Below are 26,973 nucleotides of genomic sequence, written 5' to 3'. Positions count from 1 at the left end.
AATCGCCGCCCCTTGCAGGGAGGGAGTGGGGGGGAGGGGGGGGGAACCAGACCAAAAAGACAAAATAAAAGACAGAGAAAGGAAAAAAATCCAGCGGGGGAGCAAAAAGCCGCCCCCAGGCGCACCCTTTCTCAGCGGGGAAGGGGATGCGGGTGTGTGTGTGCGCTGTGTGAGTGTGCGAGCACCGACTCCGGCCCCATCAGGAGAAGGGGGTGTTTTCCCTCCGCCTTCCCTTCGCCCTCCCCCGGCCCGGCGCGGGGCGGCGCGGGGGGAGCGGGGAGCGGAGCGGGGCGGGCGGCCGCAGCCCCGCAGCCCGCCGGAGCTCCGGCACCCGCTCCGGAGCCCAGGGAGAGCAGGGATAAAGGGAAGCTTCCTCGCCGCCGCCAAGCAGCCCTTGTCTCCTGGCGGGGCTTTGCTCTTTTTCTTTCTTTTCTTTTCTTTTTTTTTTTTTTTTTCCTTCGTTTTTTTTCTTTTTCTTCGTTTTTCTTTTTTTTTTTTTTTTTTTTTTTTTTTAATATTTTTGAAACTCCTCGCCGGGAAAAGCAAAACCGAAAACGCTTCCCCCCAACCTCGCCCCCCTGCAAAAGGCTCCCAACCAACCAACAACAACAAGCAGAGAGCAAAAGAGACCCCCCTCCAAAAAAAATTTTAAAAGAAGGAAAAGAAAAGAAAAAGCGAGAGAGCTGGAGACCAGCTCCATCGATTTCAAACCCAGGATTTTATCCAGTGCATTGAGGGGCATTTTTTTTTTTTTGGTCTCCCTTTTTTTTTTCTCGCTTCTTACCCCCTCCTCCTTTCTTTCACCCCCCGCCCCCCTATCCCCCCCTTCTCCTCCTACCCACCCCCCTTTTTTCCTTTTCATTTTATTTTGGATCCTGCTAAAATTAGCCGGGACTGCTCTGGGTGTTGCGTGTTAATTTGATTTACTCCGGGATTCCGGCTTTCCAAGACGCCATTTTCCCCCCTTTCTCGCTCTGTCTCGCTCTATTTATCCCTCTCTATCTATCATTTATCTCTCGAGCTATCTCTCCGTCTGTCTGTCCGTCCATCTCCCTCTCCCCGGTGCCTTCCTCCTCCCCCCGCCCTCCTCCCTCTGCGCTCTGCGTGCGCTGCGCGGCCGGGCGCTCCCCTCATCCCCATCTGACAGATGAACACCGCCATGGGTTTGCCGCAACACAAGCAAAAGCACCTTTGGGGGCTGTGGCGAGGGATTGAAACCGGGATCTAAAAGAGAAGAGACAAGAAAGGGGGAAATCCGAGGAGGAGGAGGAGGAGGAAGAAAGAAGAAGAAGAAGAGGAAGCTGCTAAGAAGCCCCCGCTGCCGTTTTGGGGATATGGGTTAGTAAATGCGGGAAAAAAAAAAAAAAAAAAAAAAAAAAAAAAAAAAAAAGAGCAACAAAAATTCTGAGGCATCGAGGAAAGGTCTGCCTTGATGATCGGAATTGCAGGAGGGTCGTACGCCTCTCTCCTTTTCCTTCCCCCCCTGCTTTTTTATAATTTTTTCCCCCTTCTGCATGCAAAAGTTAACGTCGTCCCTTTTTTTTTCTTTCTTTTTTTTTTTTTTTTTCTTTCACTGTTGTGACTTTGCAATGGCGCGGAAAAGGGCTTTATTTATTTTTTGGGAGGGGGGACTATTTCTCCTCTATGCATTGCATGCGAATCCCCCTCCCCATCCCCTCCGACCCCTTCCCTCCCCAGGCTTTGTGCCTGTTTAGGGGCATGTGTGTGCGTCTGTGTGTGGTTGTCGTGGGGTGGGGGGGTACTGGTGGTGCGTGTAAGACCGTGCTACTGGGAAGGGGTTGGAATTTTTTTTAGGAGTTTCCATAATGTATTTATTTCCCCCACCAGCACCCCCGCCTTATACCCCCTCTCCCGGCCCCCGCGTTGGTAGCCTATATGTGTTTATATGTGTAGGTGGCAGCTATGTGTGTGCCTGTGGAAATTGGGGGGGACACGACCCCCCCCCCGCTTCGTAAATTGCAGGTTAAGTGGAGCTAGAGAGCAACACTGTAACCTTATGGGGATTTGTGTGTGTGTGCGTGTGAGTGTGAGCGTGTGTGTGCGCGGGGCTCCGCGGCCGCGCTCCGCGGGTGAACCGGGGGGCGCCGCTGCCCCGGGGTGGCCCCGGCGTGTTTTGACATTGAAAAGGACACGCAGCCCCTAAAAGCGGCGATTTGGGGGAACAACGAAGCGGGAGGACGGGGGGGATGGGGGGGTAGTAATTAGCGAAGCGGGACACCCCCCCCCCCGTCCGTCCCCGCCGCCACCCCCACCGCGCTCGGTGGCTGGGTAATGGTCCTTAATAAGCCGGTGTTTGCCGCCCCCGGGACCCTGGTGGCCCCTTTTGCCCCCACGACTGGTGAAAGTGAAGTTCAGCTATGGACAGGCTGGAAAGCGCCGATATTATCGGGCTGGGGGGTGGTTTGGGGAGGAGGGGGCAACACGCAGCCCTCAGCCGCGGGCGGCTATTGTCAACCCCAGCCCTGGCGCAAGGCTCCTGCCCAGCGCCGGGCACTCGCGTTCGCTCTCACACTCGCACTCACACTCACACTCGCACCCCTTCCTCGCCGTGTTTCCCCGGCGGGCACCGGGAAATGGGTCCCCCGCACCCCTCGTTGCCCCGGGCGTGAGCGTGTGTCAGTGTGAGCGAGTGTGTGAGTGTGTGTCCGTGTGAGCGTGTCCGTCTGTTCGCATCCCAGCATCCCACCGCCCCACCGGGCACGGCGCTCCCCGCGCTGCCCCTGCCTGCTGTATTTATGTCTCCAAAAGGCAGTTGAGAGAAGGATTTCCGATTCGTTTCCGCTTCAAATAAACGGCCCCGATAATCCCGGGCCTGACGCCTGATGCTCAAAGGGCACTTGGCCGCCGGGAGCCCAACCCGGCAGGCGGGGGGAGACAGGGCACACTGGGCTCGGACACCCCCGGTGGGCAGGTCCCCCCGGCCTCGGGAGGGGGGATGCGAGGAGCTTCGTGCGCGGGGGACGCGCATGGGGGATGCATGGGGAGATGCGAGGGGAGTACCCACCCATTCCGGCGCCGTGGGGTGGCGGTGTCCCCGCGGCTGCCGTGAGCCGGGCTAACCCAGCCGGGCTCTGGGAGGAGTAGGACGATGGAAGGAGGAGGGTAGGGGAGCGTGGCGAGCTGTTCCCCGGTATACAGAGGTGTTTCCTTAGCCACCGGCCCGCGGTGGCCCCGCTCTGGGGTGAGGGGGACCCGCCGTGTGTCCTTCTGTATCCGTCTGTCACACGGCAGAGGATGGAGAGGAGTGGGAGAGGAGAGCGTAGAACCGGTCAGGGCTCCGCTGTCAGGGAGGGCATCTGAGCCTCCCGGTACGGATGGAATTCTTCCAAGAGGAAAGGGTTGCTGGCAAATCCAGTCCTGTGTGGAATATTATGGGCCCAAATGGGAACAATTACTGGTTTGAAAGCCCCTGCATGCAGGACTAACTTGGTGCAGGCTTCAGAAATGGTATGCTCAGGTGTCTAGAGACAGGCAGTGATAGTATGAACCTGAGGAAACAAGTGGACCCTTTATTGTAGATAGCATGAAAATATCCTATCAGGGAATCAAAGAATCACAGAATATTTCGTTTGGAAGAGATGTTAAATCTCGTTCCAACCCCGTTTTCCCTCAAGGCATGGACACCTTCTCCTAGACCAGGTTGCTTCAAGCCCCATCCAGCCTAGCCTTGAACACTTCCAGGGATTGGACACGTTTATGGGAAAATGTGCAAGTGTGTGTTTCATGCACAGCTTTCTGCACTTCCTCAGCCTTTGCTGAGATTACGACCCTCATCAGAAGCTCCTTCCACTCAAAGGTGAAACTTTTTTCATCTCCATTTGTTTTTTAGCTAGCTGAAAGGAGAAAAAAACCCCATCCACACAATGGACTTGTACTTTAATCTGTGCTCTTAGTTCAGAAGGGTTATGTAAAAAAAGGGGGGGAAAAAAAAAGCAGAAACAGTCAGTGAATGGAGACTTCTCTTCCATCTCTTATTGGCTTTAACTTTTTTTTTTTTTCTAAACTTCTCAGACTCAAAGTTTTAATTGAAACCAGAAGTCTATTGAGAAGCAACTGAGCCAAGAAAACCTCTGTTTTCTCTGCAACTAGGGATGGGGAATAAATAATTTTTAGCTGATGTTATTTCAAGTCGTTTGTGCTTTTTGATTCCTGCCAAAAAGCCCAGCACAGATTATTAACACATTATCATTTTAGGAGGATGCACTTTTTGAAATGCTATAAAATGGTGTGTTAGGTTTGTGCAGAGCCATAAACTATGCTGGTTGTTGGCAAACAAAAGAAACAGTGGCCATGATTTATTAGTAATAATGATCATAACTGAGCTATTTAGCTTGACTTGATGTATACTGGTTTCTCTACTGACGTTGCTCTGTATTGTTTTCAATAATGTACTTTGATTAAGTTGGGAACTGTTCTTGTTTAACAACTGCTATCGCTGAGTGCTTAATTAAGCCAAGGAATTAAATGGTCAAAAATGTCCAACCATAATTCTTTGGCTTCAGATGCTGCTTAATCTCTTCTTCTGCTCTCTTTTGACCCATCCTTTGAGCTCCTTTTCCCCACCACACGCATCTCTTAGGTGCAAGTGCCAATTTACCAACAGGACTCTTGTTTTCCATTACCAGATTTGCCTAATCCCAGTTTCAGTGACTTTTTTTTCCCTCTCAGTAGGGTTCAATTGCTCACACATAATCTTTCCCTTCTGTTTTCTTTCCCCTTTGGACAACACCCTCCAGGATTGAAAAACTCTTGCCTTCTGCCCTGAGACTTGCAATTACACAGCAATTTTGACTCTTGACCCAAGTAGTAGCAAGAAAGGCTATTGTCTAATGAACCACGTAAAAACAGTTCTGGGATCCAACAGATTGCTGTGATGGAAATGAAAGCTGTCCCACCGAACTGATGACTGATTTGTTTAACCATATGCCTAGGCAGTTTTCCTTGCTCCCCATTAACTATCCATCTCTGGAGTATCTGTGATCTGTGGGTCTGAGACAATGCTGAAAGGCAGAATTAATAACTGGCAAAATGTGTCCCATGAAGCATGGAGGGACAGAGTTTAAGCTGTGTTCAGAAAATGCAGCAAAAATTGCATTTTTGCCGACCATAGCATGTAGGCACGCAGGGTTTTAGATTTGTAAGTACTGTGATTGATTATGCTTCTGGTGAGGAGACAAGGGCAGCAAATATGTGTAAAAAACATAGAATCAGAGAGCAATTTGCATGGGAAGGGACCTTAAACCTCATCTCAGTCCACCCCCTGCCATGTGCAGGGACACCTTCCACTATCCCAGGTTGCTCCAAGCCCCATCCAACCTGGCCTTGGACACTACCAGGGATCCAGGGGCACCCACAGCTTCTCTTGGCAAGCTGTGCCAGGGCCTCCCCACCCTCACAGGGAGGAATATTTTTCTAATATAAGTGACCTATAAAATAATATGTGGTCAGAGGAAATCCGTGGTAAGGTTTAGCCTCATTGCTGAGAAGTCCAGGAAATCTCAGTGCAGCATCCATCCAAAATTTAGATCTAGTCCAAAGCGAGGAAGGTGAAACTCTGTGGGAGAACCTTAGTGGAGAAGGTTCTCAGTGTTTTGCTGCAGGGCTTGTGGTTTCTACTGGGACTGGTTTTGCTGCTGCTGTAGGTTCTGTTCTCATTACTTTCTCTCTTTCCAGCTTGATAAAAAAGAGTTTTCTTTCCCATTATTCTTGCTGAGGAAATAAAATCACTTACGCTTTTAGGAAATTGTCACCTTGATTAAAGATGGACTTTAAAATCCCTCAATTCTGTGTTTGAGCCTGGGGGGAATGTCAGATCTGAAAGTGATTTCCAAACTTTTGATATTGGGACTCCTTTTCCTGCTGATACAGACATGAAATTGGTTTGCAAGTGTGTGTGGTTAGCAACACTTGGAAACTGTTTCTTTCTCCTCCCAATGAGAAGGCTTCACCTGATGTGCTTTCAAAAGCTCATTGCATTTTTGGATCTGCTTAGAGGTCTGCTGGTTGCTGGGACCAAGCACAGCTCTGCAACAGGCAACTAGATTCTGAATTCACATTTAATTGATCGTAAAGAGTGCAAAGTTAAGGGAGTGCAAAGTTAAGGGAATAAACAGCTGGGGGAATAAAGGAAGACAAAATAATTTCTTAAATTGAATAAAAGCAGTCGGAGAATAATACAGCTTATCTTTCAGAGCTGAGGAAATGAGTGAAGGAAGTAGCTAATTTCTGTTTATCAGCTCTTGAGAGAGAGCAGAGTTAGGAGCTATTTTGCCCTTGTGGAGCTGGATTTACTTTGGAGGAGAGATTGTCTAAATACAATGGTGAGCTTTTAAGTAAGGTTTGGGACAACTGAGTATGAAAAGAAATCTTCTGACATTTCATTTAGGGTTTTGTTGTCTTTCATGTCTCTCCAAAAGACCAAATAGAAACTTGGAAGAAGAATGTGTGACCAAAGAGGAAGGTGGCCAGGGAAGTACTCTGGGAATACAGACCCTAGCGCTGCTCACAGATCCCTGGGTCAGGTTTACTCTTGCTTAAGAGTAGACACAGTGGACCTTGTGTACTTGTCCACCCAGCTCAGGGGTTTTTCAGGGAAAATAGAAGTTGTGAAGGTGGTGAGGGTGAGCCTGAGTTATCTTTCCTGTGTAGGGCTGTTGAGTCTAATGCACTCTTTTGAAAGTGAGCACAATGCGTGGAAAAGCCATGCAAGAAGAGACCAATTTCCATGCAAACATGAGGTCAGAAGGCGGTGGCAAGGCTCTGACCTGTCCTGGTGAGAACCAGAGCAGGAGGTGGCCCAAGTTTTGGCTCCCCAGTGTATTGGGAGGAGCTGGGATTGTGGCTAAATACTGCTGTGGGGTGACTTATTCAGCTCCTCAGTGCCTCTGAAGGAGGGAATTCCTGTTTCCGTAAGGGTTGCTGCGCAGTCCTGGGCAGATAAGGGCTCTGTGAGGATGGCAGCAATGACAGCAAAGTTTCCTCTACTGTAGTATGATATAACCTGTAACAGTGCTTGGGAAAGCTTTTCAGAAGAATGTGTGGTAGGCAAGTAAGGGGTAACCCAGGACTCACTCAAATACCTCAAAATTAGAGATGGGTTAAAGATCGGAAGCCTGAGGTTTTAAGTTGCTTTGAAACTTTTGTTAGCCTTAACCTTTAAAACTGAGATATATATGTATACAATGAATCACTCTCTTTCTGTCCTGGCATTTTAGCAGATGGAGAAGCCAGTTTTAAGATGGAAGGGAGAAAATGATGATACTCAAACCAGAGGTCAAGCTGCAAGGCGTTACAGGCATGTCTTCCCTCCATATGAATCCACATATCCTGAATGTCCCACTTATGTGATTTCTAAGACTTGGACACTGGCCTAACTTCCCTCTGTGTTTCCAGACCCAGCGTATTCTGGAGTGATGCTGTGATCCATGCCTACCTCTCCTCGAGACTTGCTAAATACTTGGCTTTGGAGAATGCAGTGGGGTTTCCTCTGAAACTCCTGTGAAATCCTATTAGTTTCCTAGACAAGGAAATCCTTCCTGTAGCATTTTTTTTTCTTTCTTTTTTTTTCTTTTTTTCCTCCTTTTTTTTTTTTTTTTTTTTTTATGTCTAAAGCTTTCGTATGGAGCTCTATAATGGGGATTCAATAGAATTCTGTAAGGGGAATAATTCTCTGCTGAATTCCTCAGTTCTTTTTCAGAAGGGATCAGAGACACAAAGCTTAACTGGGGGAGTTCAGTGAGTGTTCAAACAGTATTGTACACATGTAAAGTGTTGTAGCAGGTATCTGGGCAAAGTGTTACTATACATGTCCATTGTTCCTAAGGTTGCAAATCAGTTTAAAATATTAACCCATACGTTCACATCCTTGTAATTTCCACAAATCTTTACCTAATGGGCTGAAAAAATGTCATGCTTTCCCTCTGCTTTATGACAGTGTTCTTCCTGAGAAGCTGAGTAAGTCTCTCCAGCAATCAGTTTTTTTCAATTTATTCACAAAAAGTGAGAGTGGAAAGAGGAAACACTTTCCCCTTTTGAGTTATTCTAACTACATGCTTTTGAAGAGGACAGCAGTCTCTATCTTATGGATATAGGGCTTCTTGATGGCCTCTGTAATCTTCTGGTCTTTCAGTGAGATAAAATTTGGAGGCCATGATTTCTGATGCCATGGCAGATTAGAGCATAGACATCCTGAAGTCAATGGTATTCTTGTAGTCTCTTTGCTTAAAGAGAAGGGCAATGTCCCAACAAATCCCATTGGATAGGAGTCATAAATGACATTTTTTTATAGGTGTTGGTTACATTAGATTAGAGTTCTATGTCATAGGAGATACTCACAGGACCATGAGTCCTGCTCCACCACATCTATCACCAGCACTGAAGAGACATCTGCTCTTAAAACATGCTGTCTTCTAGGTGTGACTTTCAGGACAGAACATTTTCTTCACCCTTAGCTCAGCAAATAGACCTCCCAAGGCCCTTAAAGGAAAACCTTTGAAAAAGGAGCAGTGTGAGCAACAATTAAAATAACAATAAGCTGCAGCATGGTCCTAGGTAGGAACTGGGAACTTATTCAAACCCACACCCATCTCCAGCTGGGGAGCAGCAGTACCAACACCTCAGTTCAGGGTTCTCTTGACCCATCAGAGCCCACAGACCAAACTTTGCTTGTTTGGGATCTAAGTGAAGGATTCAGATTAAGAGACTGCAATCCATAGGTCATTGATGAAGAGACGTGGCACCCATGACTGACTTGACTTTGGATTCCCCCCAAATGTCAATCCCATCCCAACCTTTACCATCCTCATGGAGTCAGTGGTGTTATAAGTATTACCAATGTGAGGAAATGGTTTCAAGTTGCTCCAGAGGAGGTTTAGATTAGATAGCAGGAATAAATTGTTTCCTGGAGGGTTGGTCAGACATCGCAACAGGCCGCCCAAGGAAGTGTTAGAATCATCATGCTTGAAGTGCTCAAAAAAATGTGTGGATGTGGCACTTGGGGACATGGGGTGGCCTTGGCAGTGCTGGGGGAATGGTTGCAGTCCATGGTCTTAAAGGGCTTTTCCAACCTTAATGATTCTATGATTCTAAGGAAGTAACAGTCCAAAGTCCTGGTCCTGCTTCAATAGGGATTTGAGTGGTGAATCTGGGGCTCCTGACCCTCTCTGCTGCTTTGGAGGGAGCCCGATGTGTGCAAAGAGCACAGTGAAGTAATTGAGCTGGAGAGGCCTTTCAGGCGGATACTCAGCAGGCTTTTATCTCCTTCTGACTCAACTTCACCCAGCACTTCTATAACCACTTCCTCTTCAGCCTCATTAAAGGCAAAGGTGCTCCTTCCCTTTGCCCACAGCAGCTGTCAGTTGTCTTGCCTTTATTCCTGGCCTCAGGTCTTCCCACCAGCATGCTCCCAGCTAATGTTTTTGTGCCTCTTGATATCACTGTCCCAGCGCTGTGGGCTGCTCTTTGTCCCGTGTGCATCCAGCTGCATCCACTTGTGTCCTGTGCTGCTTTTGCCTCCTGATTTTTCTTCTTCTTGTTCTATCCATGATGCCTTAAGGGAATTCTTGTATTGCCGGCCCCAGCACTTTCGTTCCCCTAAACACTGATGTACTCTGCAGGACAAAGCAGCCCCAATTCCTTCCTCTAAACACCCCAAATTATTGCTATTCTTCTTGTATGCCCTTTAGACACCTTGTTTTCTCATGGTCCCCCTTTGACGCTGGGGGTGCTCGGTGTATTAGACAGCACCAAGCAAGACACCACTGCTTACTCAGCATGGAAATGCACAGTGCAGTCCTGGATGGACAAAATCCAACCTTTCCTACTCCCAGCATCGTTTGAAGCATGCAGAATGGAATAACATGGGATGTGTTTTTTGCACAGGCTCCAGACTGGGCACGGGACAAACCCTGGACTGAAGCCTTTTAGGTCCTCCTTGTGCCATCACTTATGGCTCTGAGGAAAGGATGCTGAGCCAAGGCATGGTTCATTCCCAATCAGATTTGTTGTTAGATTTTATTTATTTCTTTGTTTTTCCCAAAGGAAGAGGAAGCTGGTCTATTTGGCACATGTGCAAGCAAAAATGAAATAATGGAGAAGGGGAAAAAAAAGGTGAAAGAAGTAGTCCCGTGGCAGCAGCAATAAATAAAAACAAAACTCTCATTAATGATTTGTACAGAGAAATAATTTTTCCACACATTTCATGGTGTAGGGGGAAATGTTTGATCAGAGGGAGAAGAAGAGATTATTGCCCTGACATGATGGTGTTAGAAGGAGGCTACTGTGTGTGATGGCAGCTCTCCAAGAGCAGAGTCAATCTAGGAAAGTTTGGTAACACAGATGATGGAATTGTAGAGGGTTTTGCTTTCTGTGGCTGATCTCTGTGCCAATAACCTTTCCCTAAATACCCATAAAACTTTCCATTTGTAGCCTGGAGTAGCTGCCGCTACCTCCAGGATGGTGTGCTTGGCAAGAGCTGGCTGGAATGGAGTAAGTATTTAAGTCCCCTTCTGTGCACATTGACACTTCCTCCCAAAGAGCTGTTGTTAATGGAATAAGTTTTATCCTTGCAGTGGCACATACTGGTGCATCCAGCAGAGTGCTTGGGGTGGTCTCTTGTGTCATCTGAGGAGTCAGCTCTGTACACCATGCTGAGAGTGGTGATGATTGGTCTGGGAGCTCAGCAACCTGGTGTTGACCTGACTTAGGCAAATCTGCTGGCTTGGTTTTTTGTGTTGTAATGAGCTGAGGAGCAGTTGCCATCTCTTTCTGCTTTTCAGTGTCCTGGAGGCCTGATCTTCACAAGGAAAATGGGCAAAAACCACATGCCAGCTCTTGATGTCATTAGGATCAAATGCTAGACCTTGATTTCCTAGAGAAGTTGTGAATGCCTGGAAGTGTTCCAGGTCAGGTTGGATGGGGCTTGGAGCAACCTGGCCTAGTGCAAGGTGTCCCTGCCCATGGCAGGGGGTTGTAACAAGATGGTTGTTAAGGTCCTTTTCAACACAAACCAAATTTTTGTTGTCTGCCACAGAGGGAACAAGTGGGAGGAGTTTGATAATTTTAGAGACCAGAAGTCTCTGTGAGGCGGTGTTCACAAGTCTGATGACTGCACTCCCTTTCCCAACACTGTGATACAGCTTTAGATTATGACTGAGTAAGTTTACAAAACCTTGGTAGAGCTCTCAGGCAGGAGCTTGTAAAAGTCCTTGGGCAGCATGATGGGCACCTCTCCTCCTCCTGCAGATTGGTGCTTTGCTACGCTGGCGGTTGCCACAGCTGTACCTTGGGCAGTGTTGCTTTTATTGTCCTTGTGATTTATGGCCGTGTCAGTTGTTTAATCATTCAGTTGGCCCTCCTGCAAGCCCTGTATGATAGTTAGTTACTTACATAGAAAGGTGACTATCTGATCTAATTATAAAGTCTCAAACCTAATTATAGAGTCAGATATGATTCCATAATCTACTCTAAATGTGTCTATGTTGAGAAGACAGATATGTGTGTGTGTAATGTGCACACTTACATGCCTCTGTAATTACCAATGTGCCTGGATTTTCATTTATTTCTGCCCCTTTGTCTTGGGGAGGATGCTTGCAGCTTCATCTGGCTGTGACAAATATTTGGTTTACCATGTCTTTTTTCCTCAGTGTGACCTTTCCTAGCTCCTTTTGCCAGGTTTGCACACACTGAGGCAGAACCATCAGCCAGTGTTGCTCAGGAGGAGCAGAGGGATGGTAGCCCTTGGACTCAGCACAGTCTGATGGAAGCAAGTGAAGATTACATTTCTGGCAACTGCCATTAACTCTTGCTCCTTGTTTTCATGTGGATAACCCGCATCTGGGACGGCTTTCATCCTGTCCCTTTGTAGAAAGTCCTCACATAATCCATGCAAAATCAGAGGTAAAGCTGGAAGGATTGGAACAAAAGCAGAGTTGGAAGTAGGGGGACCATGCAAAAAGGAATCACATTTCTTCTTCTAATTCACCCTATTAATGAATTACATACCTTAGTTAGATGGACACAAGGCAGGTGACAGGGAGAGGGTGTTTCCTATGTGATCCATAATGTCGACAGAAAATAACTGCCACAGTCATTATTTGAGCTCCCTGCCAAAGCTGGGTTGTTCTTTCAGAGTATCATGGCTTCAGGAAGTACGTGAGGCTGTGGTCCAAAGCTGCCATAAATCTAACTCCAGGGCTCTGAGCAGTGGATTAAATACACTACTGGTACATGACACTGATCCAGTATAAACTCACACTGGTTCAAATTTGCTCAAAAAAAAAAAAAATAGCAGTTATTTAATTTTATCCCAGAAGACTTTGTATTTTATCATTTTATGTCACTTTTCTGCACCACACTGGCTTTATGGCTTACAAGTTTTCCCATCATCTGGGACTGCCTTTATGTCATCACAATGAAAATTTTAAGCTTCATATTGTGTGCTTTCCCACTCCACAGAAGTGTGATCAGATGCCTGTTCCTGATCAGCATCAAAGTCATGCTGCTGGCTATCTGGCAGTGCATGGACAGAGACCACAACCAAGCATGAAATTCCAATATTTTTCTTTTGCAAAACAATAGTGAAGAAATAGGGTGGGGCATTTTTGTACTCCAGTATGGGTTAACTGGGTTCAGTGCAGCTTGTCACATGCTGGGATGTTGGGTTTTTAAGACCCATGATGAATTCTGAAGTTTTGTAGACACTGCATGTTTCTGACCAAAACTTGCCCTTGGCTGTAACATGTGCTGTCCATTGGCCTCTGGCACAGAGGCAGCTGCCTTTCCACAGTGCCATAAATGACCATGGAAGCAACCCGGGAGTCTTTGGAGTGAAAGGTGATATCTCATCATTAAACACTGCTGTACAGTGCTTTGTGGTGAATGGTTTCAGAGGGATGGAAAGTAAAGAGGGTTCCAGGAATCCTGATATTTTGCAGAGATTAGGGATTTAACGCAATGTCCCATGGGAGACTGCAAGAATCAAAGGCAACACGATAGGCACACAGTCTGAAAAGTTGTGACCTCCACTTTGCATTCCCAATGAGCCTCAGACTTGTGCCTTAGTTTCCCCTTATTTGAACCTGTTCAGCAGACGTTTTTTCTTTTTCACCCATTCACTTTGGATTCTATGAACGATATTAAAGCAGCCTTAGTAGTTACAGCGGCATTAGTGTAGAAGGGGTTTGGGCAGCACCTCTTAATATTGCTCCCACATCCCTGGTGGTGTCCCTAGTGCTTGAGCAGTTCAGAGGAACAGCAGAAACACCGGGCAGCTGAACCTGCCCTGCTTGCATGTGTCAAAACTGCGTTTGCTTGCTACTAATGTGGTTTAGTATCACAGAATCACAGAACCACTAAGGCTGGAAAAGACCTCCAAGATTATTGAGTCCAAGCTTAAGGCAAAAGCCATGCCAAGTATTATGTTCACTTTCATTTCACGGAGAATCCCAAACAGGGGGATTTCTCCTCCCTCCGATTGGCTCTCACTTCTGTTTTTGTCCTCAGCAAATTTTCACTTTAATCACTTTATAGCCCTGGCATCTGAATACTTACAAACACCAGGTTGCCTGAGGCAGGAGAAGGGAGCATATTCAGAACCTGTAATAGGAGACATCCAGTATGACCCAAAGGAAGGTCTCGTACTTAAAGGCCTTTTGCTCCAGAACAGGTGCCCAGAGGAGCTGATAAGAAACGTGAGCACTGGCAACAAGGCTGAGCAAGCAGGCGTTTGATTATTTCTCAGTACTTATCAGAGGAAGCATGAATCTCTCCCTAATTAAGAGCTAATGCCAACTTCTGTGAAATTTATTGTCATTCACCTGTGAATTATCCTCCTCAAATTTAACTTGACTGCAGGAAACCTGCTAGCAGTAACACTTTCCCCCGTGAGCTTAATTTGGATGGTAAAATGCCTCTGTAGCTGCTCATTGAACAGGACTTGATGCTGGTGAGCATTGGAGGCCTGGAAGGGCAGCTTGGATCAGCACTTAGAAGTTTAGACAGACTTCATGTCTTGGGTATTAAAAATAGAAATTGAGCTCTTCCAGCAACAGGACAAGGAGGAATAGCTTTAGGCCAACAGAGAGTTGGTTTGAACTGGATATTGGGAAGAATATATACTGATATGGAGGGTGGTGAGGCCCTGGCACAGGTTGTCCAAAGAAGCTGTGGCTGGAAGTGTTCAAGGCAAGGTTTAACGGCCCTTGGAGAAACCTGGGATAGTGGAAGGTGTCCCTGCCCATAGCAGGAGGTGGAATTGGATGAGCTTTAGCATCCCTTCCAACACAAACCATTCTGTGACTCTGTGATTCTCCTTGCAGGCGCTCTGCAGAGGGGAGGTTTCCGGTAGAGGTTACATGTTCAGAGGCCTGAAGTGAGGTTTCTAATTAGTCAAAGTACAGGTAGCCTGCCCAAACTAGAAAGACGAGTATGATGTCCCTGCACCCAAGTCATTTAACTATTAACCCTGAAGGAGAGTAAGGAGATATCTAAAACAATGACCCAGTTAATTCTGGGTGCAGCATTTGAGCCCAGGGTTATTTGTTGCTACCTGTGGGTCTGGTGATATCATCTGCAGAGTCTTGGCAGAACAGGAGGCTAATATTTTTAAGTTGGGTTTAAGGTGGATTTGGCATGAATTTGTCTGACATGGCTGTAATGCAATGACTTTATTTATCTGTTGCTTGTTTATGCTGACCTGGAGGCACACAGCCAAGCAGGGATGAGTGTTTGGACATTATGACCCAGCGTTTGAGTCCAAGACCCACAAACCAGACTTTGGAGCAGAAACCTGGCTTTTTATTCACCCTCCATAAAACATTACCCAGTGGCTCAAAACCTGAAGGACTCTTCCTGTCCTGGAGTCGTGAGCTGCATTTAAGCTCCCGTTCAGTCGAGGGTCCCAAGAGGGCTGGTTCACTGTGGCAGTGGCAGTGGTCCCTTCCTTGCACGCTCGGTGGCTGCAGGTTCATCCTGCTGAGTTGCTCCAGAGCCTGCTCTTTGCAGCCAGCAGCGAGAGAGGTTAAAAGCCTGTGGGCGGAGGCCGGCACAGAGTGCCCATTGTACATGCGTGCATACCAGAGCGGTAACTCCCTGGAATGCTGCACCACCGAGCTTTTACCACCTTGTGTTTGTGCTGCAGCCCAGCAGAGTGTGTACACTGTGTCCCTCTCCACGTAGATTAACAATGTAAAATGGCAGATAAGTAAGAGGGCTTTTTTTTTTTTTTTTTTTTTTTTTCTTTCTTGATTGGGCCAGTTGGAAGAGGAAGGTGTCTCTAACTCCCATCACCTTCACAGGCACAAGGAGAGGCAAGGTGAAAAGTCAGTCAATGAGGTGGAGCAGCTCCTCCCAACTGGGTGGCTTTCATGTACTAATTGTGTTAGTAATTAGCAACTACCACATGGTTTGGGTTCAAAACAATGTAAGGGCATTAACTAACCCACCCTACAATGGGTTTGAAGGATGTAAGTGTGATCTTTGTTTCCCAGGGGTGAAATGGAGAGACTGGCTGACCACAGGGTGAGTCAGGGTAGGCCTGCAGGAGACCTTGGGTCTGTTAATTACTCAAGATCATCTCAAATGAGACTAGTGACACCAGCTCTGGGAAATGAGTCTCTCCACTATTGCCAGGAGATGTGCAAATTAAGAGTTTTTGTGGTGTATTTCTATCTCCTGTGAGTTACAGAAACCATCCCTAAGGCCAGATGGCAATTCAGGCTCCAAGTTGTTTCTCTCCCTTTTTTTTTTCTTTCTTTTTTTTCTTTCTGCTTGGGTTGTCAGCTTGTGCTATTTATGGGAAGTTTATTTGAATTTGTGTCTTCTGCGACCTGGGTGGAGGTACCCTAGTGATTTCATGGAGCTCTAGGATGCTTAGGACTTTCTACTTGTAGCCATACATGCCCAGGTCAGACAAGTGGCACATGGTCACACTCCAGTGCAAAAGTGGATCTACAACTAATAAAAAGCACTTGTTATTACTTCTTGTTGAATTTCAAGCTCCTGCAAGGTACCTTTAAAAAGCAAAAAGAAGCCAGTGGTACAAGGACAAGTGTTTCTTCTGGGTGAGCTGTGCTTTGGAGTAGCGTATACTGGCACTGTTGTGCTGATTTGGTGATAGGCAGCAAGATAATTTTTTGGGTTTTTCTTTATGGTATATCGCTGCCAAGAATGACCTGGAAAATCCCTGGCTGTGCTCAGATCTTGATGGCAGTTGGTCAAGTGCAGCTGAGCTAATCCAGCAGGGAGCTACTCCTGGTACAACTTCTGTCTCAGCTGAACATCCACAGCTTCTCCCTTTAGCTGAGATTTTGTAAGGTACCAAGTAGGAGTGTTTCTCCCTCAAAGGGTTCCATCTCTGATGTTCTAAAGGAAGATAAAACTTGCAAGGTTGAGAGCACAGTCTGTGCATCATCCAGCCCCAGGCTTCACCACAGAGCAGTGGTACCCAGGGGCATGAGGAACTCTGGAAAATCTTGAGTTTAGCTTTCCTCCGCGCACCTCAATACTTGGGACACTGACATGCCCTGCAAGCAGTCCAGGTGGTTCCTCCTGCAATTACAGCATCCCATAGAGCACCCTGGGCTGCAGTTGGTCTGTGATGAATTATTCATCCAAAGCAGGATTCCCCTCAGAATAGCTGGCAGCCAAGGGCACGTCTCTCTCATACCTGGGAAGTGAGGAAACAGAGAGTTTGAAACTCTGATGCTGATTCAGAGGGCAGCACCACGTTTTCTGTGCTCTGATCACTGGGTTATTGTTTAACCCATGGCAAGTGTCTGAGTTTACTTTTTCCCCCCTCTGGAAACTCTGTGACAGTGAGCACGTTGAGGTAATGAGGAACTTCATGGGTGTGGAGAGCTGGCTGTCCTCTCGTTCATTGCATAAGTCGAGTTGAAGATGTTTGCATTTAGACAACACTTTGGATGTGTTTTTTTTAAATATATATTAATTGTCATCAATTTAACAATACACACAGCTATTTTTCCTTGCTTTGTGATTTCAGATCCAGCCCTCAAAAGTGCTGGTCAGCTTTGGTTCCCATTGTGCTTCAAGGAAAGCCCTTGAGATGCTGCAGGGGAAGCCTGAGTGTGCCCTGTGCCCTGTTTCAGTCATCTCCACACTCATTTGATATATGTGTGTGTGTGTATACGTGCTAACTTCCTCTTTATTTTTTCCTTTCTTTTGACAGTGGCACATTTGGTCTCTTCTGAGCATCTTGCAGCCTCTGGGTGACCGGGACATTGAATTTGGTGGACAGTTGCCATTCACTCCCTGGGATCATATCTGCCCTTGCTCCCCTCATCCCCTCCTGTACTCCCTTTCCCTCCGACCAAACTCCAGGACGTTGTGGTATTGCTATGGAGCCCAGAGAGACTTTGAGCAGCTCCCGGCAAAGGGGGGGTGAGGCAGACTTTCTGCCAGCTGCTGTCACCTCCACAAAGCCTTCGCCTGCCTCGGGCTGCGCAGGGGAGACGATGCTGCCTTCGTCAGGCGCGGGGAAAGGGATCCCGGTGAGCAGTGAGAGGCTGGAGCCCGAGGAAGAGGATGAGCTCGGTTCCGGAAGAGATGTGGATTCCACTTCCAATGCAGACAGTGAGAAATGGGTGGCAGGAGATGGCCTGGAGGAGCAGGAGTTTTCCATCAAAGAGGCTAACTTCACAGAGGGGAGTTTAAAACTAAAGATCCAGACCACCAAGAGAGCGAAGAAGCCCCCAAAGAACTTGGAGAACTATATTTGCCCTCCCGAGATCAAAATCACCATCAAGCAGTCTGGGGAACAGAAGCTTTCCAGAACTGGGAAAAATAGCAAAACAGCTAAAGAGGAGGACAGATCACACTCCAAAAAGAAGGTATGTTCTGTTCTTTCACATATTTCTAGTTTCTCCCAGAAGCAGAGGGAGCAGGGAGAAAAAAATCTCCTCAAACAATTTGTGTCCAAGGCATAAGCTTTGCAAGATTTGGCCTTGCAGGAGCGCAGGGCAAGGACCATCCTGCACTGCCACATCTGCATCGGGAATGATCTTGAGCTATCCTTCAGATGAGCCAATTCAGAAGAGATCAAAAGTTCAACCAGGCCTCTTCTATTTTTGTATGTAATTGAGTTTTGAGATTAATGATTACATGACTGAGAAATGAAGGAGCCCACTTCTAAACTGCTTTGTGCCTGAGCACTAATGCTCAAGCCTTTTGGCAGTTAAAGCATTCAACTGCATTTTTAAAATAGAGGTATGTGCACGGTGAACAATTGAATTCATTCCTGTATTCTGGGTGATGGGCTCCATTATTCTTGATTACAGCATTGTGTGAGTAGTGCTATAGTTATGCTACAGAAAATACTTCCATTATAAGTCTCATTTTCTTCCAGATGCATATCATTTTCTTGAAATATCCTTCTGCAGAGAAATTTTTGGTACTTTAAGTCTGGGTAAAAATTGAACTTTTTTTTTTATTTTTTCACTTATTCAAGGATGAGAAAAGAAAGAAAGAAAATCCTTTCTTTGTATGAGCTGTTTTCAGGAGCAGCCTTTTGATTTACTCTTGGCTTGATTTTTCTGTAGTGTTGCCTACACTTAGTACACAGACCAAATTTAGTTTGAGTGTATTAAGCAGTGCTGGTGGGGACCCAAATTTTTGGGTTAGTGGTATTTTCTGTCCTAGGCATTAGCCAAGTAGTTTTGGTCAGGTTACAGTCCAAATACTTCACCTCTTCCTCCTTAGTAGCACATGGGCTTCATGAGTTCAGACAGGAGCACAGACTTGATAAAAGATGCACAAATGTCTCCAAAACCTGGGTAAAATAATCTCAGATTTAGGCTGTCAGTGATTAGGGTTTGGTTTTCCTCTTCATGCAGCTTTGATCCCTCTTCTCCCATACCTTACAGATGTGATGGGTACTCAAAGGGCAACGTGAAGTCTTGAGGAGGCTAATTGTCACCACCTCTTCCTGGAGAAATCCTCCGCAGCAGACTGACTTAGACCAAAATTTTCATAACTCAAAATCACTTTTTTAAGCATCGACATTTCCCACTGACTCAAAGCAGAGCCCAGGGAGATTAACATCACACACTCTTAGAGTACTTTTCTTACAAGCTGAACTTGAAAACAAACCAAAGAATCCCCAAATGAAGGGGATTTTTTTTTTTCTTCTCAGAATCTTCTAAATGGTGTAGTGTATGGGCATGAAAGAAGTAGCTCTTTTTAACACAGCAGAGGTTTGGCCCTATAACGCTTTGAGAAGAGATTTTCCCACCTACTGAAAAGGATGGGCTGCCTTCTTAGCACTAAGCAATGTCTAATTTCCACTTTCTTGTCCTCCCTGAATGCTTGTAGAGGTCTCAGGGGAAACAGCGGTTTTATGAGACTGTGCTCAGTGACAGCAAAGGTGTCACAAGCAATCCTTCCCTGGCCATGTAAAGAGAAAAAAAGAACTGCAAACCGCTGCCTACCATTCATGGACTGAGGAAAATATGACTGAAATAAAAATCAGAGCCTTCATTTGTCTTTATCACCCAGTCAGATGGGCATGGAAGGTGTGTTCTGCGTGGTCATCCAAAGAGGTTGAATAAATAAAGCTAAGCATAAGGAAGTTATGCACAAAAAAACCCTAAACAAAAACCAAACAAACCCAGTGTGAACAATAGCTAAAAAAGCACCTTGTAGCATGGTTATGCTCAGGGTGATGACCTTAATTGCAGGAGGATAAGGAGTTTGAAAGAAACAGATCACGGCTCAGACGCGGCTGCATCCAGCTTGCACCTGTGCTGTGAGGTCGGAGCAGGCTGGGGCTGTGTTCACACACACCCTGAGCTCAGGCTGGGAGCGCTTTGGGTCAACACTGGTCTAATCTGGCCATTAAAACAAACAAAAAAACCTCACCACCCAGCAGGTGGATGCTCTGAGCAGATGGGGAGAGGGCTGCTGCCCCGGTGCACCATTAGCATAACACCCAACGGCTGCCGCGCGGCAGCTGCTGAGCCGCAGCTGCGGCAGAGATGTCCCCAGCAGGGGTCTGGAAGACCCCAGTGCTGTGATCTCGAGGGGTGTGATGCCTGGAGACCTACAGCCTGCATCACCAGCATGGGGAATAACCTGCATCCCCGCAGCCGGGGCGGATTTCACACACACCTGCCCCTCGGCTCGTGGGGTTCCAGGATCAGGCTGTGAGCACCTCGCATCAAGGGGTGATCAAAGCCACTGCAGCAAGGGAGGCTGAAATTGAGTGGAAGAAAAGTTCCAGTGCTGGCAGAATGATTTCTTCTATGGCCAGTGTCTATCTTGTGGCTGGTACAGAAATTTTTTGGGGGGAAGATAACTAGGAGGAAAGAGCAAGTTGAAACTCACTTGGAGATGTAGATCTCTGGTCTATCTTTTTCCTGGGAAGAGGAGCACGCAGGAACCTTCTGCATGCACTTGCAGAACCGCTGAGAGCTGCAGTAGGGGTTGTGGGAAAAAAAAAGTGATTTGTCACATTTAAATGGTTTTGGTGGTTTTGAAATTTCAGCATTAGGCTGTTTTGCTTGCCTGTTGGTTTAATCAGCACAAGCTCCAGGAAAATCAGCTCCTGGCAGCAGAAGGAGGGAACAACACATTTAAAGAGTGGGACAGACCTTCAGGTGGCATCAGTCCACTGTCCTTTATGGATTTTTGCCAGGAGGGTTTGGCCCAATGTACACATTTCCCCTGCACACAGGAGCATTATTTGAGTTTACCACCTTGCTCGTGGATGCAGAGAATACACAGAGACTGAGCTGCAAGTGCCATTCTAATGCCTCTGGTGGGTGGGAGTGGTTGTCCTGCACATCATGGAGTAGCACCCAAATTTATTTTTTCCCTTGAGGAAGTGCACACTCTATCAGTACTTGAAAAATCCCCTTAGCTTGTTGCATAATATTTCCAGATACATCTCCAGCAGTCCCCAGTGCTTTGAAATACCACTTCAGCATTCTTGCAGGAGTTTCAATACATGCAGCATAGAGGGCAAGTAATGAAAACATGGAAGCAATTTAAGTAACAGCATGTGGGTACACGAAGGACTGGTAATGCCAGCAATGTAAAAAGGGACTGTGAACTGGGGATATAGCATTTATTCAGTGGCCACTTAGGGAGGAAGAAGATATGCCTGTTCTTAAGCTTTACACTGCTCTGCTAATTAGGCAGTAGGGTTTAGTGCCTGATTTCTAAAGCTGTGGTCCAGAGAGCAGCGGTAATTAGAAGGGGACTCTGTGGAGAGCCACGATGCTCATGTGCTGAGGCCCGGGGTTTTTGCCTTTGATTCCAGCTGCTACACTATATTAAAAGACATAAACATACATTAAATACTTTCCTCATGTTGCTTTTCCATGCGAGCAATCGCCCCAGGGATGTTATGTGATCCTGAATGGGAGGGGAGGGAATTCAGGAGAGGATCTTGCTGGGTGCGGTTGCTGATGCCCCGGAGAGGGGAGGGAGGCAGGGGCTGAGAGAGTACCAGTGTTGGGAACCTCTGCTCTGCTGGCTTGAATGCTTGGCTGCAACCCAACAACTTTTGGGGTTTCTTTTAAGTCCAGACCACGCCAAGTTTCACATCGACTTCCCTACTTGAAAAAAAGAGTAAGGGTAGTTTCCTAGCCCTTTTCCCAGGGCTGCTCAGAAGTTGAATCATAGCTCGAGCTGTGTCTCTGGCTGCTTGTGTGGCAATTGGAAAGTGCACAAAAGTTCTGTAAGAGTTTTCTCTTATTTCAACCCTTTGGCACCTGGGGATGGAGCGGGCTGAACCATTGCCACTTCCAAACCCACAAATAGCTCATTTCATTTAGTCTGATTGGAGAGGGAGGGAAGAAAAAAGCCAGGAGCCCAGAGGATGTCCTGCTGGAATGCTGGCAAGCCCTGCAGCAGCTGCTCTCTCACCTGCAGTAGGGTTGCTGGAGTCAACCACCTCAGCAACACTAAAGGTGTTTTTTTCTTCAGATAAGGAAACATGTTATCAGTCTAGAGGAACACTGAAAGTGTGGCACCAAATGCAATGAAGCAACCTATCAGCATTCCCTGCCTGCCACGTAGCATTTAACAAGTCCCAGATGAACAGTTATTTCTCTGGTTCTGTTTTGTTTCCTTTTTTTGTCCCTTCCCTGCATTTGTTTTTTTGGGTTTTTTCCTATTCTCTTATGTCTGTAAACATTTCATTTTCCACTGCTTCTTTCTTTAAGCATAGTCTGACAAAGGTTCTTCGGAGCTTTCATCATATGCATAACATTCTTCTTCAGAGAATGTAAGTTTGTGGTTTTGTAATTCGTAGGGTTTTTCGAGAGCTTGGGATGGGTGAATGCATTTTATTGCTGAGAGATAAGCACAGCAGCAAGTCAATTGGAAGTAAAGCTTCCATGTGTGTAGTCAGAGGAAACTCTATCTGGATTTTCTTCCAATTTTTTTTTTCCCTTTGAGTTTCTGTAGGTGTTTGCCATTTCTCTGCAGGAAGCAGTTCTAACATTTTCCCCCTTGAAATTCAATTCACAGTCTTCCTTTTCACTGCCCCACATATGCAGTGGTTCACCTTTCCTTGAGGACTCTCTCATTCATGTGTTCTCACCCTTGCTGATGCCGAATTGATTTTTACCTTTTTTATTTTATATATTTTCTATATTCTTTAAACATATATTTGTAGCTCTGTAGCCTATCATAATATTCATAGCTAGCACTTCACCTACTCTATTAGACAGAAAGACAAAATAAATTCCCCAGTGGCTCCAAGCTGGGGGTCCAAGGTTAGATTCTTGGGGAAACCAAGGTTGAAATTAGCTGTCCCAGACACATTTTCATAAGCAAAGTTCAGTTCCTATCTAAAGCGGGGGGGAGGGAATTCAAAGAGGATTGAACTGGAGGGGAATTACCTCACCACTTATGTCTCTAATTGGTGACTTTTGTCAGATATGCTAATTTGCTGAACATATAAAAATTGTATTAGTGTTACGCTCTGGGTGCTCTTCGGCGTCTTCCACCCGGCGAGTTGTGCACCTACGGATCCTTATAAAGGTAACCCCTCTTTGTCACCTCTGTCTGGCTCGTGATTTTAGGACCAGCGAAAAGACATAGTTGCACCCCTCCTTTTTCCCCAGAAGATCACCAGTGCTCCCCCTCCTCTCCTTCCCCCTTCTTTTTATTGATGACTGCACGCTGCACTTTCCCTCCAGGTTCTCGTGTGCATCTGCAGCTCTTGCTGGATTACCCCTGTGCTGGACTCATCTCCCCGGTGATTTGTGTGCATGATCATCCAATTGCTCATCGTGCATGCTTATCCCTCTTTGCTAAGGGCATCCCTGTGCAAGATGTCATCTGAGTCAGCTCTTCCTCTTGCGATCCCTAACGTGGCTCAGGGGGTTGGCGTAAGTGCGTGCTCCCTGTGGCTTAGTGAGGAAAAGGGACTTGCGTGTTAGCTGTACCTGATTGAAGTGCCAGGGCTTGATTTACAGCTTCTTTTCCTCCCTGCCCCCCTCCCCCCCCCCCAAGGATGGAACATCCACAGTCCCTTCAGCCTTGATGTGTTTCAGTGCTGGTTTAGTCCCTGTTTTTTTTTAGTAAAGCCTTGAGACAGCTCTATGTGATGCTTGTGGCAGGGACGTGGAGCTCACACCAGCAGAGTGGACTTCAGCCTCTTCCCAGGTTATGGTATAGTGGTAGAGCCCCAGAAGTGCCAACAGAGTGGAGGAGTGTTCTTCCAGCTGCCTCCAAGGTGAAATTGGCTCTTGAGCAGCTGAGAGATCAATGCAGAGCTGCTCCAACAGGCATGAGGCTCCTGGCATTTTTACAGTCTTTCTACAAAAGCCTACGGGTGCAAAGCCACAGAAACTCAGCTCTTTGATAGTCATCCCAGGTTTCCTTCAGGCTAGCTTTTCTTTCTACCACATTGTTGAAGGCACAAATGAAACAGCTGCAGTTTGGTGTTCTCCCACCTCAGGTGTCTTAGGCTCACTGCAAAAAGAGAACAGGAAGGAATGTTTGGCAGTTTTTTTCGGTTTGTTTTTGTGAAGATATGAATTTATTCACTTAAGAAACCAGTTTTTCTAGGAGCTGAGAACCACTTAGGTTCGTCTTGGTCCATGAAGGCACCTGAGGTGCTCAGACTGGGAGCCGAGTCATCTTGATTCCCCACATAGCCATCTGGAGGAGGCTGGTCCCACCTGAAGGCTGTTTAAAGCCTCTCTGTGAAGAGCTGGAGGGCTGGATCCCAGCTCTTAACCCTTCCTTCTCCTTCATAGCTTGCTGGAGTAATGTCCATCTTGTAATATGTCCTGGATATCTCGTGAGAGGAATAAGGCAGAGTGTCTTTTCCAGCTCATTGCTCTGCCTGACCCAGCTGATGCCCATCCCTCACTGTGTGCTCCCAAAGAATAGTGACTTTTTTTTTTGCATCTAATCAAGTGTGTCCTAAAGAAGCAAACATCTGGCAGTGAAGGGATGGGCTGAGGAAATGTAAGCAGGCTTTTTCTGCTGAACACAGTGTGCCAAACCAGGAAGACTTGGTGTACTTGATTAGCTGCCATATGACCAGGGCTTGGGGAGGCTGTCTGTGTTGAGGACAGGTTTTGTTTTGCAGCAGGCTCTCCCTCCCACAGCTGAGTTTCGATGGCCCTCTGTGACATTTTCTTGTTTACTTGTGCTGTGTCTTTCTCTTCAAACCATGACAAAATATCCACAGACCTGGTGTTGGGATTTAGGAGATGCTGCAAGGAAGAAACTGGGACAGGTGCAGGAAGCTGGGGATCCAGGTGGAGGTCCTCAGCCCCATCACCAGACTGCTGCAGGAGAGGGTGCAAACCCCTGGCCAAGCCAGTGCACGTGAGGTGTTTCGAAAGCACCGTGGCCTCGAGGCTGACAGAGATGGAGATGTGATGTGTTGGCATGCACACCCAGGGCTGCAAACTGGCTGTGTTTTCATTTGCAGAGGTTTTGGGGTGTCAGTCCTTCATGTACACGTTATTGTTATTCCAGCATCAGCTTTACCCTGCAGTGCTTCCCTTCCTCCCCTTCCAGGCATGTCTGACCACAGATACCTTCTGATTTGCTGACAGACTTTTCATCTTGAATTCCTTTTTTCACACCAATACACACACACAACACACCCAGCTAGCCCCCTCAGGTCAGGTCTAACTCTTCACATGCTTCATTCCTAGATGGGCTTCTTGCTGGCCCCATTCTCCTGCCCAGCCAGTGGGACTGAGTAACAGACCCATCTTAGTCCATTTGAATGGAAACTGTGGTTTTACCTGGTGCCCTCGGCTTGTCTTTTTTTTTTTTTTTGCTTTTTCTAAGAGAATGGAGGCTTGTGACAATTGGTTTCTGGCCACTTTCCTATGTGACTTCTCTGGTGTCTAGAGATGAATGAACTTTCCAGCCAAACCCTTTTTGGGAGCCCCTCAAGGTTCCCTTTCTTCTCACCAGAGAACAGTTTGAGCAAAACTTGTTAGAATATTATATCACAAATATTTTGGTTTTTCATCACACTTGATCAAAACTGGACAAAATATACAAAAACCTTTGAGGAGAGAGGACTGTGCAGGCAGGCAAGGACTTTGTATGTGCATTCACATACACACAAACACAGTGTCACCATGTTAGCCTTGTTTCCTTAGGAAACTGGTCTAAAAATATCCAGTATAAACATTCATTGTTTTGTTTTTTAACTCTGAGACTTTTCCAACTCTTGAACCTTAAAATGATTCCATTTGAGATGTGACCCTCGAGGACTAGTTCAGTTAGCTGTGTTTTCATCAGAGCATTATTTTCCATTTCTTGCCATGACCTCTAACGTGAGCTAGGCCAGCAGCTGTTGTCTTCCTCATTTCAGGACATAAAATGCTAATTCTACATTGTGGTTATGTTTGGACTCTGAGCTGCAGGTGGTTGCTATAAGGAAAGGGATTCTCAAGCCATGGTGCATGCACCAGTAGCATTACACTGCCACCAAGTAGGATGGACAACAAACTCCTCTTCTCCAGAGTGGGCAGAGTAGTATCAGGCCAAACATCTTGTTATTATTTTTCTTTTTTCCTGGATCTGTGAGCACAGTGAAAGGAACAGCATGAGGGCTAAGGTGTCCTACTACAGGTTGAAAATCAGGTTGTACATCTGAGATGTGGCTTGGATTGTGGCCAAGACTGGTTTGCTGAACATGAGGACATGGTCATTCAAGATAGATGGTCAACCACAGCTGTGTTTGCAGAACTAAGTGGGGTTTTAAGGTGCCGTCCCTATGCTGCTGTTGTGCATCCATGATTGCTGTTGGCAGGTCCTGTACAAAGGAAGGCATCAGGAGAGCCTGTTGTCCTGCAAACATTTCACAAGCTCCATAGAGAGGAGGAGAAGTGGAACCATCTTGTCTCTTAGTGCAGAATGTGAAGTAGAGCAATGAGCTTAAGTGACTCACTCAAGGAACCTGTCACAGGCCAGGTTAACACTCAACCCTTTTTCACTGAGCTGTGGTTGCTTAACCATGACACTGCTGAGTCTCCCAGGGGTGGCCTGATCTCCAAGCACTGAGTGCAGACCCCTTCTGGAAACCAGTCCTCTTCTATCTGTCATTTAAACAGGTTAATTTGTTTCAAAATGGTTAACTGTCTGCATCTTCCCTGCTCACTTAAAACTTATCTCAGGGAACAGCTAGGGCTGGATGCAGAAATGAGGGGGGTGGAGTTTTGGGGCCAGCATGCAATCGGTTGACCTAGATGCCCTTAATAATCCCTTCTGGTCTGTAAACCCTAAAATGTGGTAAGAGTTGAATGAGGAATATCTACCAGAGTACTCATTATCTTCTCATCAGTTTCTCATGGCTCTCTCTCACCTGGGTGGCAAGGTTTGCAGAGAGAGATGGTATCTTTTTATTGACATCGGGTGTTACAAAAACCCTACCACTATAAACTTGGGTGGCTCATTGAGGAATTTCAGTACTTTGCAGCATCCTAACTTCATGTGAGCTGCTCTCCT

The 26,973-nt window shown here is 46.6% G+C and overlaps 1 protein-coding gene across 5 annotated transcripts in view; it reads left to right on the top strand.

Moving 5' to 3' along the window:
* The first annotated feature begins 838 nt into the window (after nt 1–838).
* The window catches only part of SETBP1 (SET binding protein 1), a 269,098-nt gene continuing 242,963 nt past the window's right edge, over nt 839–26,973 (top strand). For 2 of the 5 annotated variants that reach the window (XM_069002367.1, XM_069002363.1), the window contains exons 1-2: nt 839–1,338; nt 17,207–17,867. In XM_069002367.1, coding sequence (XP_068858468.1) covers nt 17,376–17,867 — 492 coding nt within the window. In that variant the 5' untranslated portion in view covers nt 839–1,338; nt 17,207–17,375. Of the gene's footprint in view, nt 1,339–13,906; nt 14,034–15,480; nt 15,538–17,206; nt 17,868–26,973 lie in introns of those variants that run through there. The other 3 variants (XM_069002365.1, XM_069002366.1, XM_069002364.1) reach the window with 3 other exon arrangements.

This window comes from Aphelocoma coerulescens (assembly GCF_041296385.1).
Source record: "Aphelocoma coerulescens isolate FSJ_1873_10779 chromosome Z unlocalized genomic scaffold, UR_Acoe_1.0 ChrZ, whole genome shotgun sequence".
Classification (NCBI taxonomy): domain Eukaryota; kingdom Metazoa; phylum Chordata; class Aves; order Passeriformes; family Corvidae; genus Aphelocoma; species Aphelocoma coerulescens.
This window is presented reverse-complemented; position numbering and strand designations above follow the sequence as displayed.